At 34.9% G+C, this 17297-nt stretch overlaps 2 protein-coding genes across 2 annotated transcripts; both read right to left on the bottom strand.

The window, feature by feature from the left end:
* Nucleotides 1–6604: 6604 nt before the first annotated feature.
* LOC143624093 (putative zinc metalloprotease EGY2, chloroplastic) lies at nt 6605–10662 on the bottom strand. Its single transcript, XM_077094837.1, has 14 exons — nt 10422–10662; nt 10282–10360; nt 9747–9827; nt 9435–9509; nt 9252–9338; nt 9122–9172; nt 8924–9034; nt 8740–8814; nt 8546–8651; nt 8383–8476; nt 8150–8303; nt 7858–8065; nt 7626–7786; nt 6605–6917 (listed from the first exon to the last, which is right to left on the bottom strand). Exons 1-14 carry the CDS (start codon nt 10541–10543, stop codon nt 6669–6671), a joined length of 1653 nt encoding a protein of 550 aa, XP_076950952.1. The 5' UTR covers nt 10544–10662; the 3' UTR covers nt 6605–6668.
* Nucleotides 10663–13400: 2738 nt separating this feature from the next.
* On the bottom strand, nt 13401–14278 carry LOC143624051 (uncharacterized). Its single transcript, XM_077094801.1, has one exon. The coding sequence runs from the start codon at nt 14272–14274 to the stop codon at nt 13444–13446; it is 831 nt and encodes a 276-aa protein (XP_076950916.1). The 5' UTR covers nt 14275–14278; the 3' UTR covers nt 13401–13443.
* Between the last annotated feature and the right edge of the window lie 3019 nt (nt 14279–17297).

Here is a 17297-nt window from a genome sequence, read left to right on the forward strand (position 1 = left end):
TTATCTCATAACATTTATTATTTTGGAAAGTTGACTTTGGGTTTGACCAATTATCAAGACCCGAACCAACAACCCGAACACTCGTTAAAACCTGTTTTTGTATCTATATTATAAAGGGACTTGCATTCTTGCCTTTTTATCCACCTTATTACTTAACATAGGTTGAGTAAATATTAAGACTAGATACTTTAACCCGGTTTCGAGCAAACTTATATTTTAAAGGACTATTTCTATAAATTTCTTAAATAATTACATTTTAGACCTTAAACTTTAATTGTTTACATTTCTTATCTTGTATTTTAAAGTTTTCCTAAAACAACCTTTCTAATTCAAGGCTTTTCTTTTTTATTTAGGCTTTGCTCGTTAAACTCCGTCCTTCCAATTTCCCGTCTTTTACCAATCAAGTTTTATACTTGAATGTGAGTACTTTCATACCCCGTTTTCCATCTTTCGTTTTAGGGGTGATATTGCATACTTATTCAATCTAAATGTTTATACTTGAGTCTTAAACCACAAACTTTATTGTATACTTTACTTAAATAAATGCTCGATTTGGTGTTCTATGTTTATATGCTAATGTGTTTACCACTTTTGGAGGGTTGATTCATAAATCCTTAACTATTTGGTATTCTCTTATAGCAAGGTGTCGTTAATGTATTCTTATTAATGATTTCATACAAAATCCTAGCCTATTTGGTATTCTCTGATAGCACGGTGTCGCTAATGTATTCTTATTAGCGATTTCATTTATCCAAATTATTGCTATTATTTATTGTTTCGTATACAAGTTGTGGAATTTCCTATCATATACATATTGTTCAAACTATGAAATTGCTCACCAACCTTTGTATTGATAAACTTTATTTTATGAAATATTACAGGTTTGCATTTAGGTTGACTCGAGATCTTGTGGAAAACGCAAGCAAGACCGTTAGGATATTAGCAAAATGAACAATATTTATTTGCTATATTTTGTTATGATTATCGTATGAGTATTGTTATGTGACTTTATGATGTTATGAAAAAAAATGAGTTATTTAAATATTATCACTTTAAATAGTGTCATGTGTTCATGGGCAATCGTTGCACCCCGGCATGTGTAACATCCTACTTTCGATAAGAAATAATAAATAAATCTCGTTACTTCATAGTGCGTTGTTTATCGGTTTAGATAAATAACTAATAGAATGTGGGATTGGAATTTAAAAGATGGGATGAAAGATGCAGTGGGCCTTAGGTCCATGGGCGTAATTTGTCACAACCCGGCTTAGGGCCTAGGCGTGTGACCACAAGTTGGTACCCGTTTTGTAAATACATCAGAGTTGCGGTTTGTTTTAGCGGAAGACTTTGGTTATAATAAAATATTATTTTATTTGAAACTTTTCGGGTAATAAATACCCGAGTGTTTGATTTATAAATCTTGTTGAAATCTTGTTTATAGTATTTTAATAATTTAAAACTGAGCCATCTCTACCTTGCGAGCGTTTATTTCCATGAATGACTATTTCCCTTGCTACATGTGCTAATCTGTTTCCCTGAAATGTGGGGAAAAATACGTCAACTATATGCTGGTGAACACGTATGACTCTATAAAACAATTTTACTGACAATTACAATACAATTATAGTTTTCTATAAACTCAGCAGATGCACGTCCACATCTGGCCTTTGTACCACTCCTCTACACACACACAATTGTTCCCCCGAGCTATATGCGTATAGCCCCTACAAGGAGAACTAGTTATGACCGTTAGCCCGCGGCCACACCGGCCATTGATTGATGGGCTGAACAGTTATGTTTGGATCCAGACACATGTGTACTCGGTTTGAGTTGCTTTTATTATCTATATTGTAATAACATTTTAGAGATCATATAATCTCATGAAATCATTGACTGACTCTTTAAGATAAACACTTGTTCATCTTATCGAGTATAAATATGTTTTGATTGATTGAAAAGGTTAACGTATTCACGTGATAAAAGGTTTGAACGTATTCACCTGTGATTGTCTGTTCTGAATGATATGGTGATCTTGTTTGAAACCTTGACTGTGAATGAATGATTGATCGACTGACTGACTGATTGATTGATTGATTGACCTATAATAAAATAGGTATATAATTATCCGGATCGTCTCTTGATCCGGCTATAAACCTTTAGTCTGGTTTTGATAGTTTTAAACCTTGATTGATCATTTCTTTGAATAAAATATTTAGACATGTAGTCTTTTTTTTTATTACTAATCACATGCTGAGTTTCTTCTTTTACGAAGGAACATCTATAATCTGTTTCTTCTTCAAGAAGAAACATTCATTGACTACTAGCTTTGAATGTAAAATCTTATGTTTCTTAATTATGAAGAACAATAGATTAACTATATTCCATGTATATAAAATGCTATGTTTATTAATCGTGAAGAAATTATAATTTGACTATATCCTTATGAATGAAAAGTATGTGTTTCTTAGTTGTAAAGAAACGTTACTATAATCCTTGTATGTTTAAAGCTTATGTAAACATATTTATGATCAATGTTTGGGCTATACCATTGACTATGGTCTAAGCCATGTAATATAATAAAATAATGACTTAGGCAGAAGCCCTACCTTACACGGGTATTCGAAGTTCTTATTTCTAAAATTGATTGAGCAGCACTTCCACTCTTCTATCGCGTTCTAGAGCTTAGACTGTTGAAACCTCAGAGCTTGGCACGCACTACGATGCTTGGCACGCAAAACGAGGAGACATATGGTGGTCGTCGTGTCGTGCACGTACTTCGAGATAGAATGTCGGGTAATTTTTGGGTGACACGCACTTCAAGGTATCGTCGGTATATAGCACGGATTACGAGGTGATGATTGTCAGGTCGGGGCACGGAAACTGAGGTAGTGAGAGAGTATTTCTAGATAGAGAAAGTGAATTGGTGTGAGAATGATGGAGCCGTGAGCCCCTCTTTTATAAGCTGAAGCTTGCAACCCATCGCGATACGCGATGGGTCTTGGAATCCCGTCGCGTATCCAGGCGCCGCAATTTTTACGCCGCCATACCACGTGCTGATACGTGTCCGCTGACTCATCAAGGTCCATCACGATACGCGATGACCTGTGTTCTGGGCTCATCGCGTAGCGCGATGGGTCCCTGAACTCAATCTTTCACTTTTAGTCCCTTGTCTTTTGGTAGCTTGTTACTTCTGGGTTTAACTCCCATTTTCCAAAAATACTAAGGCGGCTCTTGGCGATGCGAGGGTGCGAAGTGCGTCATCAAAGCGCCACATTGCGCCCATCGCCCAACGCCCTTCGCCTGAGCCCGTGCGCGTGCGCGTCGGGTGCTTCGCACCCTCCGCTATGACCACTGGGTGCATTTTAGGCATAAAAGAATATTACTATGGAATTTTATCTCTTTATAAAGAGCTTCCAAATCTTTACCACTTTCCATGTGGGATGGATTTTAACTTCCTTATTTATATCCATGTGGAAAGCTTCCACTTTCTTTCATCTTTCAGTGTGTGATGTAATTTCCTTATTCCATATTCTTAACATGAGATGACTTTATTTATGGGATATTTTTATTTCCTTATAGAATGTTTATATTTAAATTTTCTCATTACTTATTTTAGAGAATAATTTTGATCCTTCCACTTAACTAAGTTGTCAAATTTGGACCAAAATTTTGGGGATGTTAGATAATTGTTATATAGTTAGCCGTGCACAACTAAAGAAAGGGATAACCATTAACGGTGAATGAAACCGAGTTCAGGTGAGTTTCTAGCCCCATTCCTTGTTATGTTTTCGGGGCTGTGCGCATACTCGATGTGATAGTTAATACACTTACCTTAAATGGTAAGTGTATGCCATGTATGATTTATATGTTATGTATGTATGTATATTTTGAATGTGAATGAAAGCTTGTCGGTATGTGAACGATCTTCGGATTTTGCACGTATTGACAAGGGAGGTATGTATATGATAACTGAATGTGTATGTTAGATATATGTATAACATATGAGTATGTATGAATGATTAAAGAAAGTATATGTATATTACGGGTATGTAAAGACATTATGTACGAAGATGAAGAAGTAAGGGATCAGACCCTAATAATATCTGAGATAGACAAAGGAAAGAGGGATCAGACCCTAATAATATCTGAGATAGAATGGACAGTAATTATATAGTATGAAAGTAATAAATTATGAATGTATGTATGTATGAAATTATGTGATGAAAGCAAGTTAGTAAAGTAATTATTATGTATCTTCGAATGTATAAGTGAAGGTAAATGTATGTATTGTATGATGTATGATTATCTAGAACTCACTCAACGTAGTTGACTTTTAGTATGTACGCAGGTGAGTAGGATGTGACAGCTGGCTTGAGCGGGGACACGTGGCAGAAAAATAAGAGTCTGGCATCTGAAGACTCATGATGTTTTATATTCAATGTTTTAATTTTGAAAGACAAGAATGTTTTAAGACAAGTTATGAATTATTATTGTAATGTTATGAAAGTTTTATATTCCGCGTAAAGTTTTAATTAACTCTGATATTTAGAACTGTGTTTATGAGTAAATCCAACGTCCAGTGTAGGGCACCGGTAACAGGGCCTTACAGCATGTTCCGCCGCCTTTGGTCGGGGGGTGACAAACATCGTTCGGCGTCTTCACCCCACTCTCTATTTGCAACACTGGACGACTCTCCCGCTTTCATGGCGTCTAAACAGTTTTTTTTCCGAGCAATGCTTATTGGCTCTGATGCATGAGGACGACTTGGAGGTTAGGGTACCGGTCCCGGGGACGGCATGGGGATAGAAACGCATCGAAAATGCATTGGATACGTTTCCTAAACGAACCCGTTAAATGGGGACGGTCAACAAACGATTCTGGGCCTTTGGGGACGGATCCAAAACCGTTTTGCGGACGTTTCTATAGCCAATAGCATGGCGGAGCGGCCACATACGGTATTCCAGCAAATAATTCTGACGCCGGAAAACCCATGAAGAACAATGAAGAAGAATAAAGGAGACGGCTATAACTTGTTTTAGTATTTTAGGGTTAAATAAGTTTAGGTTTAACATTTAACTTCTTGATCTTTCACTTGTTTGCATTTAGTCCATAAAACTTGTTAACTTTTACATAAAAAGTATTAAATTAGGTTATGCATTTTAACAGCTATCTCTTTCTATATAGATTAGTTTACATTTGGTCCTCAAGTTATAATTTATACCTAAAATATTTAAAATTGACATTATATATAGATAAAAATTATATATTTGTTTACTTTTTTTGTCGTATCTTTGTCGTACCCGTATCTTGAATTTTTTATTTTTGTCGTTCCCCGTACCCATATCGTACACGTACCCCGTTCCCGTTCCCGTGCTACATAGCTTATTGGTATGTTTTCTCAGAGTGGAGTAATTCGACACAGCTTTGAGAAACTTCACACAGTACTTGCACAAAGCCATATCCTGTGTGTCGGTCATAACACATAAGTCGTAGTGTGTCCAAACCTCCGGACATATTGGGGTTTCGATTACCATAACATTGTCATCATTGCTTGCTACGGCTTGCCGGTTTAAGTGGATTCGCGGTTTAAATTGCATTTGAGAGTTAGGGGGGTGGTGCAACTAATTCTAAAGTCTAAACATAACATATGTATTTATAGTATGTGTGTATAATATAGTCAAAAACCAGTCCCAAACATCTATAAAGGGCTATATAGCCGTTGGAAATAGACAAATCATTTAAAATTAAAAAAACCCGGTGTACCCGGTTTTCGAGTAAAACCCGGTTCCGGTTCCTACCCTAACCGGTTCCACTGGATTTTGATTTTTTTCCTGTCAGGTCGGGTCTAGTTCCTACCCGGTTCCTGACGTCTGACGAGAACCGGTTCTTACCCGGTTCCGGGTAAAAATAAATCCGATTTGTGCACGTCTAAACTAAATTATATTAAAGTTTAAAAAAGCATGAGCATATACAGTAATTTATAAAAGGAATTCATCATCTTCAATAAACATGATGTGTAGAACAAAATTATCATTGTAAAAATCAACAAATAAACAAGTTTTCTGTTAGTAACCTTATGATTGTTGCTCAATGCCTCTGTTACCCTTGTTCTTGCTTCGTGAAATGAAGAACAATGTCTAATGATTACGTAGAGAAATTAGATTTAATTAAGTTAATCCAATTATTTTTAGGTGAAGTGAATAGTCAAAAGAAATCCAATAAAATTAAAAGGAAAAAAAAGGTGCCTTTTCCATTGTGGGACGATTAACCTTCACACCTCCTCGCCTGGAAATATAGCCTATGTGCTTTAGGCAAGCACTTTTGACAACTATGGTGTGTAATCAATGGCTTGTTTTCTTGTAACTAAACAATTCTTATAGTAGAGTAATTATTTTTATAACTAGAATATCTATGTTTTACAGATAATGTAGTTATTGAGATACTTACAATAATGCAATCAAGTAGAGTAATTATTTTTATAACTAGAATATCTATTTTTTACAGATAATGTAGTTATTGAGATACTTACAATAATGCAATCAAGTAGAGTAATTATTTTTTATAACTAAAATATCTATTTCTTGTAACTCATAGCACTTGTGAGGAAATAAACAAAAGGTATAAACAGGTATATTCAAAATATTGGATGTTAAGAGACATATGTATCACTAAAGACTTGTTATTGCTTCACTTGTGAAAGGGAATGGATAAGGCAAACAAACTAACAAACTCATCACTAAAGCTAAGATCCCCAATGCAACATATTTGTTATCGGGCTCACTAATTTCTTCACTCAGCGGAGCAATGGGCCCACGTTGAAAAAAGAATATCAATACGACCCAATAACATGCCACGTCATCAAGCAAAGATGACAAACCCAGCAACGCGATAGAAGCGGCAGATAACCGATATGCAGCCTGCAAAACATATGATATCACAATTTCAGCCCATTTACTTATGAAAGGGTCAATTTGGTTATCTTTTATATTAAAAAGGTCTTAAAAAGACAAACTATTTATTTAGAATAAGATCGGAAAATGTAAAGGAGTGTGTTTGTGGGTCAAACTAATCCACCCCGACCCGTTTTAGAATAAATACAGACCAAGAAGCAAATAAAAGAATATAAAATCAAAATATTTCTATAGAATAAGATTGAAAACAAAACAAGAGTGTTTGCAGGTCAAACAAACTCGGCCCAACCCGTTTTAAAATAAATAGAAACCAAGAAGAAAATAATGGGATTAAAATAATAAACTATTTATTTAGAATAAGATTAAAAAAACAAGAGGGTGTTTGCAGGTCAAGCTAAACCAGACCGACCCGTTTTAGAATAAATATAAACCAAGAAGCAAATAATGAATTAAAAAAAGGATATTTACTTAGAATAAGACTGAAAAGTGGGCAACAGAGTATTTGCAGATCAAGCTAAATAAAAGCCAAGAAGCAAAGAGTAGAATTAAAAAAACAAACCATATATTTAAAAATAACACTGAAAAATGGACAAAGTGTTTGCAGGTCAAGTAACCCAGCCCAACCCGTTCCGACCCTACCCGACCCGTTTCCATCCTGGCCTGTTTTAGAGTAAATAAAAACCAAAAAGCAAATAATGAAATTAATAAACAAACTTTTCGTCCCCATATCGCAAAGGAAATCCGTCCACCGTCCAGCTCGCCTGCGGGGATGCTATTGATTGCATTGATGAGAAGCCCCGCCCAAGCCCAAAGCACAAGCGGGTTTACTGATATTGTTGCTCCCTCTTTAAGAACATCACCAAGAAGCAGTTTTGCTACAAAAACAAAATATCAAAATCACATATAAAAAGATTAATGAGGAGAAAGTGAACAGGATAAAACATACCGATTCCACCAGCAAGAAAAGATTCATGAAATACAGAAGCATCAACAATGATCCCTATACCATCGATTGGTGGCAAGTAAAAGCCCAATAGCAAAAGAACAAGGCCCAATGAGAAGCCTGCTAAAGGTCCTGCAGCTGCGATCTTCAGAAGATCCTCACGGTTCGGTACAATGTTTAGAATTCTTGTTATTGCGCCAAATGAGCCTATCTGCTACCAAAACAGATCATTAGCTCCAAGTTTCAACTCCGCTCCAAACAGGTCAGGTCAAAACCAGTCAACGGTCAACCTCACCTGCCAACTTGGAACAAAAAATGGAACCCCGAGTTTAACTCCTGCATTTCTGGCTACCAAAATGTGACTAATTTCATGTACACCCAAAACAAGTGCGGTCACTAGGGCTCCAGGAAGCCCGTCCTTTAATAAATCAATAGTGTCAACAACAGATCTGAGAAAAAAAAAAACATCTCTTTATTGCAATATATGATAAGTTAAATTTATATTTATATTAAAAGATGTAAACATACAACAAGTTGGACTGCAATGCTGGCACATTGCGTAGTAGTAATGTGAATATTGTAACTAATCCAAAAGCTCCAGCAGCAAACCACTCGGGGACAGCTGCAGGTTAAGATTGTTATTATAAACAAACTGTAAAACGTATAGATTAGATGGTGATAGTAATAATACCCGTTGTTTCTGGTTGTAAGGTCTTTCTTGGAACAACGACCGCCACTGGTTTATCATCTTCAGGATTTATCAAAAGAAAGAGCTTATATTGATCCCCAAAAGTATCCTTCACAAAGTAGAAATTATATAACTACCCTACTTTTTCCGGGTTTAAAAAGATATCATATGTGAGTAAGCTGTAAAGGTAAACTAACATGCAGCCTTTTACCAATCTTTTTGTAACTAACAGCAGCTGATCCTCGCAGGTTTCCCTTAAACAACACGCCAGCCTGTGACATTAAAAACATAAAAATCAATATTTTTTTCTGTCACATATTAAGGTAATGTAAAAGATAGAGATGATTTAAAAAGATAGAGATGATTTAAGTATTAAACCACCTCATATGGTTCTTGGCTGGTAATAAAGAAAGTGTCGAATCCAAAAACTTGGTCTTTCAGTATATCGATTGTTTCCTTTGGGATCAAGATTATATCTTCAAGTTCTTGTGGCTGTTCAGAATGATTAGAAACTGTAAAGAGAGAACACTTTGATATGCATAAAAATGGAAATCATATAAAAGAAAATAAAATATTCACCTTCGCACCTGGCAAGGGTGATCCACTTGTAATCTCTACATTATCAACCTCCTGTTTTGAAATATGAATTAACAGTTACATGAACAAAATATACAAAATCTCGTATAAGTTATAACTAATAAAAAAATACCTTAGTAACTTCTATAGGTTTAGCCTCAACATCATCTTTATTTAGTAGCTTGTTAAGCACATCCAGTTGACTTGATTGGCCTTCATCCTAACAAGAACAACTTTCTATCAGAATTTCAAAATAACCATACATTATTATATACATATATCTATATCCAATAAATATAAACATATAAACAAACACCTTGCTAACTTCTTGAGCCTTGTTACCATCCAGGAATTTGTTAAGCAATTCCAACTGGCTAGGTTGCCCCTTATCCTAACAAAACAATCTTATCAGTTAATTCTCAAATCAAAAACTTAATTAGCCATATCGATTAATTCGATTACTTTTCCTTTATCATCCTCAGCAACTGAACTACTCGAATCCGTTGATTCCACAATTTCAACTGCTTCATGCATTTCTCCTTCCTAAACATATAATAAACTCTGTAATCATGACACAAAAACTACTCGAATCAAAAACTTAATTAGCCATATCGATTAATTCGATTACTTTTCCTTTATCATCCTCGGCAACTGAACTACTCGAATCCGTTGATTCCACAATTTCAACTGCTTCATGCATTTCTCCTTCCTAAACATATAATAAACTCTGTAATCATGACATAAAAACCCCTATTTCGATCAATGTGGCTCTAAGGCGTGAACAATTAGGCTCATGGTAATCATTTTGTTTAAAGTTAACCTTGAAACAGGTTGAAAATGAAAGTTGAGGGGCTAAATCGTAATAGTTTTAAAGATAGGTTTAATTTATCTAGTATGGTAAGAATATTAAGAGTTATTTAGTTTCATAGAATACGTTTTCTTGATCTCGACGTTAAAGTTTTAGTATAAATAGATGGTTATGATTATGTAACAGAAGAAGTGTCAAATACCGTGTTTGCGTTATATCCAACACATTTTACATTAGTAACCGATGCCATTTTTAACGAAAACATTCCAATTCATTAACAACTATTAAAACAAACCTAATATTCAGAACCTTATAACCACATAATAAACATAATATGAGTTCATAGAAGCATCACTTTATCATTATCTTCGCTCGGTCCTGTCTCCGCTTCAACCGCCTTGCATTTAACCGCTCGGTTGCCACTAGCCACTAACCTAAATTCAAATCATAACATTATACCGTAAATTCACAGCTCAAGTAACGAAATTAAGTAACAAATTTATTACCTGGAAACGCATTTTACGGAGGTGGCAGCAGGAACTGCAGGGCGATAACGGAAGAAAGTTCCGGCGGAAAGTCGCCGGAGTGGTGATAGTGGTTGTGGAAGCATTCGACATTGAAATTTGTAGGATTGGTTAGGGTTTTAGTAGTTGAAATTGGGTGTATGGATTGTTAAAGGTGGAGAGGGAAAGGAAATCTCAGATATTTCAAAATCTTATCTTCAAAAAATATACACGGAAATTGACATAAAGAAATATGGAATAATAATAATATTATTATTCTTATTGTTTTACCCGCCATAATTTTAAGGCTTTTGCCCAATGGGCTAACTGCTTTGTGTCAATAGAATTGGATCGTACAGAATTTGTGTTGTAAGTTGGATTTTATAAAGTAAATATGTATTTCAATGCAAATGAGATGTAGATGCATTGGTTTGGTTTGGTTTGGTTTGGTTTGGTTTGGTTTGGTGATGCGGCTCACAGTTTTGTCAGTTGTATTTTATATTGTGAACAAGGCTAGTACACAATACTTATTAAAAATGCCAAATCTGATAGACCGCATTACCAAACCGATCCATTACATCTTATTTTTATTAAAATGAAATACATATTAATCTAACAAGGTGCATAACTTATCGTTATGGCAACCAAATCTTCCAAAATCTATGGACATAAAAGTACTACTATCAATATTAGTTATATAGCCTTAATTGTTTGGATTTTTCTTTTTTCAAAATGAGAAAAAGAAAGGGTAAATGGTTTATACTTTACAGGAGAGATTTTTTTTATCCTAAAAGTTGTACAAATATTGCCAGACAAGATGACATGAAAGATTGTTAGTGTTTCATTATTTGAAATTGCAGAACTAGTATATAAAAAAATACTTTGCGATTCGTTATTTAAAATGACAGATCTAATGATGAAAAGAAGATTTAATATCAAATCTCAAAGTGTACTTGTCCGTCTAGTCTAATGGAATATGTCATTTCAAATGATGGATAGAAAAGCATAAAAACCTATAACATTCAATGTGATATGAGGCTGAGGGGTGTGGGGCTTCAGCGGGGGCGCGAGAGCCCCTCCGCTCGAGCCCCCAGGCGCGAGCACCACACCACCGGGGCGCGAGAGGGGCGCGAGAGGGGCGCGAGCACGGAATTCAAAGCAGGCGCAAGGTGGTTCGCGGGACCTGTAGGCGTAAAGGGACATTGGGAGACGTGAAATAGCCGTTGGGAGTACAGAAATGAGCCGTTGGGCTCTTTAATTTAATAAAAAAAAAGTATTCTTCCTATATATAAACCCAATATCACCTAAAACAATTACCACACCCAAAATCACATAAAACAATTACCACAACTTAAAAAAAAAACCCAAAATCAACCCATCTTCCAAACTTTTTTTTAAAAACATGTCTGGAAATTGGTACCCAAACCTAGATTCAGGTTATAGTTACGATTTATGGTCGTCACCAGACCAATCGATGTTTTTTTCGGGGTCGCAAGAAACATCCGGCTTTCAACCATCCAACATACAACCGTCTCCTAACTTTGTTGTTCCGGAGACACAAGAATCACACGGTGATGCTACGGGAGCAAGAAGACGCGTCCACCGGAAAAAACAACTTGCAACGGACGGGCCGGGACCGGCTTCGACTCAGAGGACGAAACGGAAAACCACTACGTGGTCATCGGATGAGAAGGAAGCCTTGTGTCGGGCTTGGATAGTCATTTCTGAGGATCGGCGTTGCGGTAATTGTTTTAACGTTTTTAAAAATGATTTTTAATAAAAAATAAAAAAGTTAACTGGAAATCTAATTTAATTATTCATTTTGCAGCCGACTACCAAAAAAACAAGGTTTTTTGGACAAAGGTTAGGGAGACGTTCTATACGCTCGTTGGGAGTACAGAGCGAAACGCCGATATGATTTCGGGTCGGTGGTCCGAAATCAGAAAATTTGTCGGCTTGTTTACTAATCTTTTCAACAGGAACGCCGGTCGTATGAGACCAAGTGGCAGTGATGATTTGGCGGTTTACAATTTCACTGTCGAAGAGTGGAAGCAGGAGTGTTTGCGGAGGTATGGGACGGTGAAGACGTGGGACGATGTAAAGTTGTGGGAGAGGTTGAAAAGGTATTCCAAGTGGGTTGAGCTGGTGGCGCCGGACCATGATGCGGAAGTAGGGCCGAAACGGACTAAAACTAGTTCGTCTGGAGCGTATAGCACTTCTGCCGCGTCGGATTGCCGCGTTGGATTCGACCTAAACATTGCGGGGGAGGAAACGTCTTCACCGCCGAGGAGGCGGCCATTGGGACGGGACGCCAAGGGGAAAAAACCGGCTGAGGAGGGAGCCGTAAACATCGTCGATCTTGTTGAATCTCTCAATAAATTCAACAAAACCATGGAGGTGGTCTCTAATGACAAAAAGGAAAAAAGTCGAATGAGAGATTTGGACTTCCTTACAAGAGACTTCAGTAACCTAAATCCGGTCGATCAAATGCTGATGGAAAAGCAAAAGGAACGTATCCGAAAGAGGTTGATCGAAGAAGACCAAGCCGAAGAATAAGAATAATGTTTTTTTAGTACTTTAATTTTTTTTTATTTTTAGATATTAATGTGTTTTTTTTTAATGTGTGTTTTTTTTAATAATTTATGAGTTTTTTTAATAATACGTTTTTTGAATATATTTATAAAAAAATAAAAAAAAAATCCGCTGGAGCCCCTGCTAGAGCCCCTCCACACCAGGGCCAGGGGCTCCAGCGGAGGCTCCAACACCCATCTTATACAGTTTCTCTCTCTGCCACACGTCACAATATTATTGGCTGGAGCCCCCACTCGCGCCCCCGTTAGAGCCCCCCACACCCCTCAGCCTGAGTTATAAACAAGCTCTTAAAAACAATATTTACTACTAATGTCACCACCTTTTATAACTTACATTAGTTCCCTAAAAACAATATTTACTTCAACGTCAAAATGATGAAAACATACATAATAGTTAAAGATCACGTACGTACAATCTTCTCATTAATAATCTACGCGTCTATAATATGTATAATTATCTGGTTTCGTTACACAAGCATTACTTTCAAATCTCTCATCTTCATACCTCAACCCTTCGTCAATTCTAAGCCCTGATAATCCTCTTGGCATACCCAATCCCGACTCCGATCTCATCTTTCCCATTCTTGGTTTCTTATCATGCTCAGCATAATCCGCCATAGGCCCGCCTCCGCCACCATAGCTCATCGGCCGACCCATACTCAGCCGCTGAGACGAGGGTGGAGGCGGCTGCGGTCCTCCCTGATAATTAACCAAATGTGGATCCGAAATGTATTGGTATGGTATGTATGACGGAGGAGGGGTATTATTGTAATAAATCTGGGAGTGAGGGATATTATGGTAATCCGGTAAAGGACGCTCACGTAGAGCAAGTTTCAAACGGATCTTACCATTTAAACGACCTGACGGACGTCGAAGATCGAATGTGCGTATCCGGTTGAGGCTTTCGGGCTCGGGTAAATCGGCTAGTGAGACACGTAGGGTTCCGATTAATGGCTTTGGCGTGTCGGATGGTTTTGCATGGAACATTTCTAACGTAAGAATGGTGGTGCATGGGGTGGACGGCAATGGGATGACGAAGCGTTCGTTCCAAACGGGTTTGGTGGAGTTTGAGTCGTCGGATTTCGTGGCTAGACGGTTGTCGGGATGGAGCCAGAAGATGGCGTACGGGTTGAGGTCTCCGTTTCTCCAGTTGACATTCTTGAGGTGCTTGGCGGAGACGATTGTTATATCGAGATCGAGAGGTTTTGCTAGCGGACAGTGGGCCGCGGTGACGGTGGTGACGGAGGTGGTCATGGGAAGGGTAATTGGAGAAATGAAAGGATTGTTTGTGATGGTGTGGGAATAAATGGTTATTTTGTTGTTTACTAAATCAAACAAAATAACCACGCACAAGATTAGATGTTAAATTATTGTTGTGTTAAACTTGTTTAATATACAACCAGGGTATAGTCTGTGTTACACACGAGTGGAAAAACATGTCAACAAACATATTTAACAACAAATTCAAGCAACACAAAACTTCTTCAAACTTTCAGACCAAAACAATAATCATTTACATTATCTAGATATTAAAAGTTAAAAGTTACAATAAGTTAATGTACATCCAACAACCAAAAAACATTAACAAAAGACATAAACATGTTCTTTCATATTAGACCACCATCAACTTCTTCAAACATTCTATCAAAAGAAACTTATTTTGCTTCACCACCTGGAAATATAATAAAACAATAGCATCCAAATTAAATATACAATAATAACATATTTAATAATGAGTAACATTTGAACATTAAATTGTTGTTTTTATTAAAACAAAATAACATATAACAACAAACAAAGTAAAATGACAACATAAAACATCTTTCTAACTTAAACCATTAAACCAAAAATATATATCAATAACTAAAATATTAAATGCGTAGTATCAAACGTCGAAACGGGGATATAAAAAATGCGACGATGCGATAATTATAAATCATACAAAAAGTTTCGGTTATTATAAAGAACAACCACGACAAATACGAAAGCAAAGTTGGAAATATTATCGACAAATAAAATATGTAAAACCGACATTTGTCCACATTTAAGGTTTGTTAAACAGACTTTATTTTTAAAAGTAAAAAATATTTGAAAATAAAAACAGTTATCTAAAATATTTGAAACATAAAAACAATTATTAAAAGCGTATGAGCTTACATCGTTTGCAGAAGATATGATTATGAAAAGTATGATGAAGGATTATGTGATTAGTTAGATACTATGAATATCTCATAGAACAGTAACCAACTTTCAAAAGTGTTCCAATTAGGTCACTCATGCATATTTTTTTCAAATCGGGTCACTAAATCTTCAAATCGAGTCTCGTCGATTTTTTTGTTTGTTAAGAAAGAAATGGAGGATAAGATGTGGGGGTCGGAATTTACATTATATGTAGGTATATTTTTAAAAAATTAAAAAACGTAAATTATATTAAAATTCAAAAATAAAAAATAAAAAATAAAATTTACGTCGCCACTCAAAGTCAGCATAAAAAAAAGATAAAAAGATTTCCTATGTGAAACAAAAAATAAAAACGTTAAACAAATATGTTAAAGCCTTTAATTTAATAAAATATGAAAGTTTAGTGACCTAATTGTAACACTTTTTAACGTCGAGTGACTAAATTGGAACACTTTTGAAACTTAATTACTATTCTATGAAATTGTCCCGATTATATAGTAGGATGTAGAGAATATACATTTTGGTAAACGTCTTATGTATAAAAACTTTCTAAACATAAGTTTGAATATAATTAAAGCGGTTTACTGTAAATACTTTACCATAAAATAACCGATTGATTATATTCAAAATGTATTATTAGAATGTATTATTATATAATAAATTTTATATTTCAATATTTAAGGTTAATTAAAATCAGTTAATATTTAATAACAATACGTAGCTTAATTTAGGAATGAAATAATAATAATAATAATAAAAAACATAAATTCTTTCTTTAATTATCGTTATTATAGTCAAACCTTTAAAACATAAATTATATTCAAATAATCATCTTCAAAAATAATAGATTGATTATAAAAAAAAGTATTATTAAAATGTATTATATAATAAGTTTTAATATTTCCATGTTTAAGATTTTTCCGAAGTCAGTTTAAATTTAATAATAATACATTGAAAATACTTTAGGAATCAAATAATAACAATAATAAAAGCATAAATTATTATTCCTTAATTATTGTTTTTATAGTGAAAGCTTTAAATAAAATTTGAATTTCAAATTATAGTCAATAGATTAAATATTAAATTAGATTTGAATACCAATTATAGTTAAATAATAACGGATCAAGTTAATGTACATTTAAATTTTTAGAAAATTCTAGAATAAATTATATTTGGAAGATCAATATTATATTGTAAGATATATTTTAAATTACTATATAAAATATTAAAAAAAATTTAGTAGATTTATAATTAATATCTCTGGAATATTTAAGATCAATATTGTCTCCAATCGATTCGACTCCGTTAAATTATATATGAAACAAATAATTTACAAACAAATTTATTAAACATTCAAAAAATTGTAATTAACAAAATATTAAATCGAAGTTTCTGACTTTTGATAAAATTGAATCAAAATTGGCCGGAATAAAATCATAAATTGGACGGAAATTATGATTGTTAATATTTAGTAAAGACAACAATAACAAATTGGATGGAAAAAATATCAAGAATTGGACGGAAATTCAGTTCTTAATGTTTAGTAAACAAAACAATAAAAAATTGGCCGGAAATAAAAAAAAATTGGAAGGAATTACTTTGAGAAAATTTACTAAAGAAAAGAATAATAAAGTGTTAATTACCTTTAATATATTCATCGGATGATCGATCTGTTATAATCATCAATAATTGACCAAAAATATCCTTATAACATCGTCTTTGAGGAACGATCAATTGAACGGAATCGAATAAATTGGAGACATCAATAACCTTGGAAGTGAAGAAAATAATAGTAGAACGGAATCGAATTGTTGGTAAATACTGTAGACGTTCGATGTTGGATATGAGTGACGGAATTAGGGTTCGTATCTTCGTGAGGAGGTTAGAGAGAAAATGAGTGGTGGAATTGGTTGTGGATTATGAAAAATGGACCAGGTATAGTTTTCTGTGGACAAAGCGGGTTATTACGGGTCATGGGTTATAAAAATTGGAAAATGGATACGTGTCCTCCACATATTTAATATTGATTTATTTTAATGGATAGAAATAATAAAATAGGAAATATTCTACATGACATCTGGGTAGCATCCTATGTG

The sequence above is a fragment of the Bidens hawaiensis genome, unplaced genomic scaffold (assembly GCF_021521415.1).
Source record: "Bidens hawaiensis isolate Kalapana, Puna unplaced genomic scaffold, B.hawaiensis_p1.1 tig00003653_1, whole genome shotgun sequence".
NCBI classification, from domain to species: Eukaryota; Viridiplantae; Streptophyta; class Magnoliopsida; order Asterales; family Asteraceae; genus Bidens; species Bidens hawaiensis.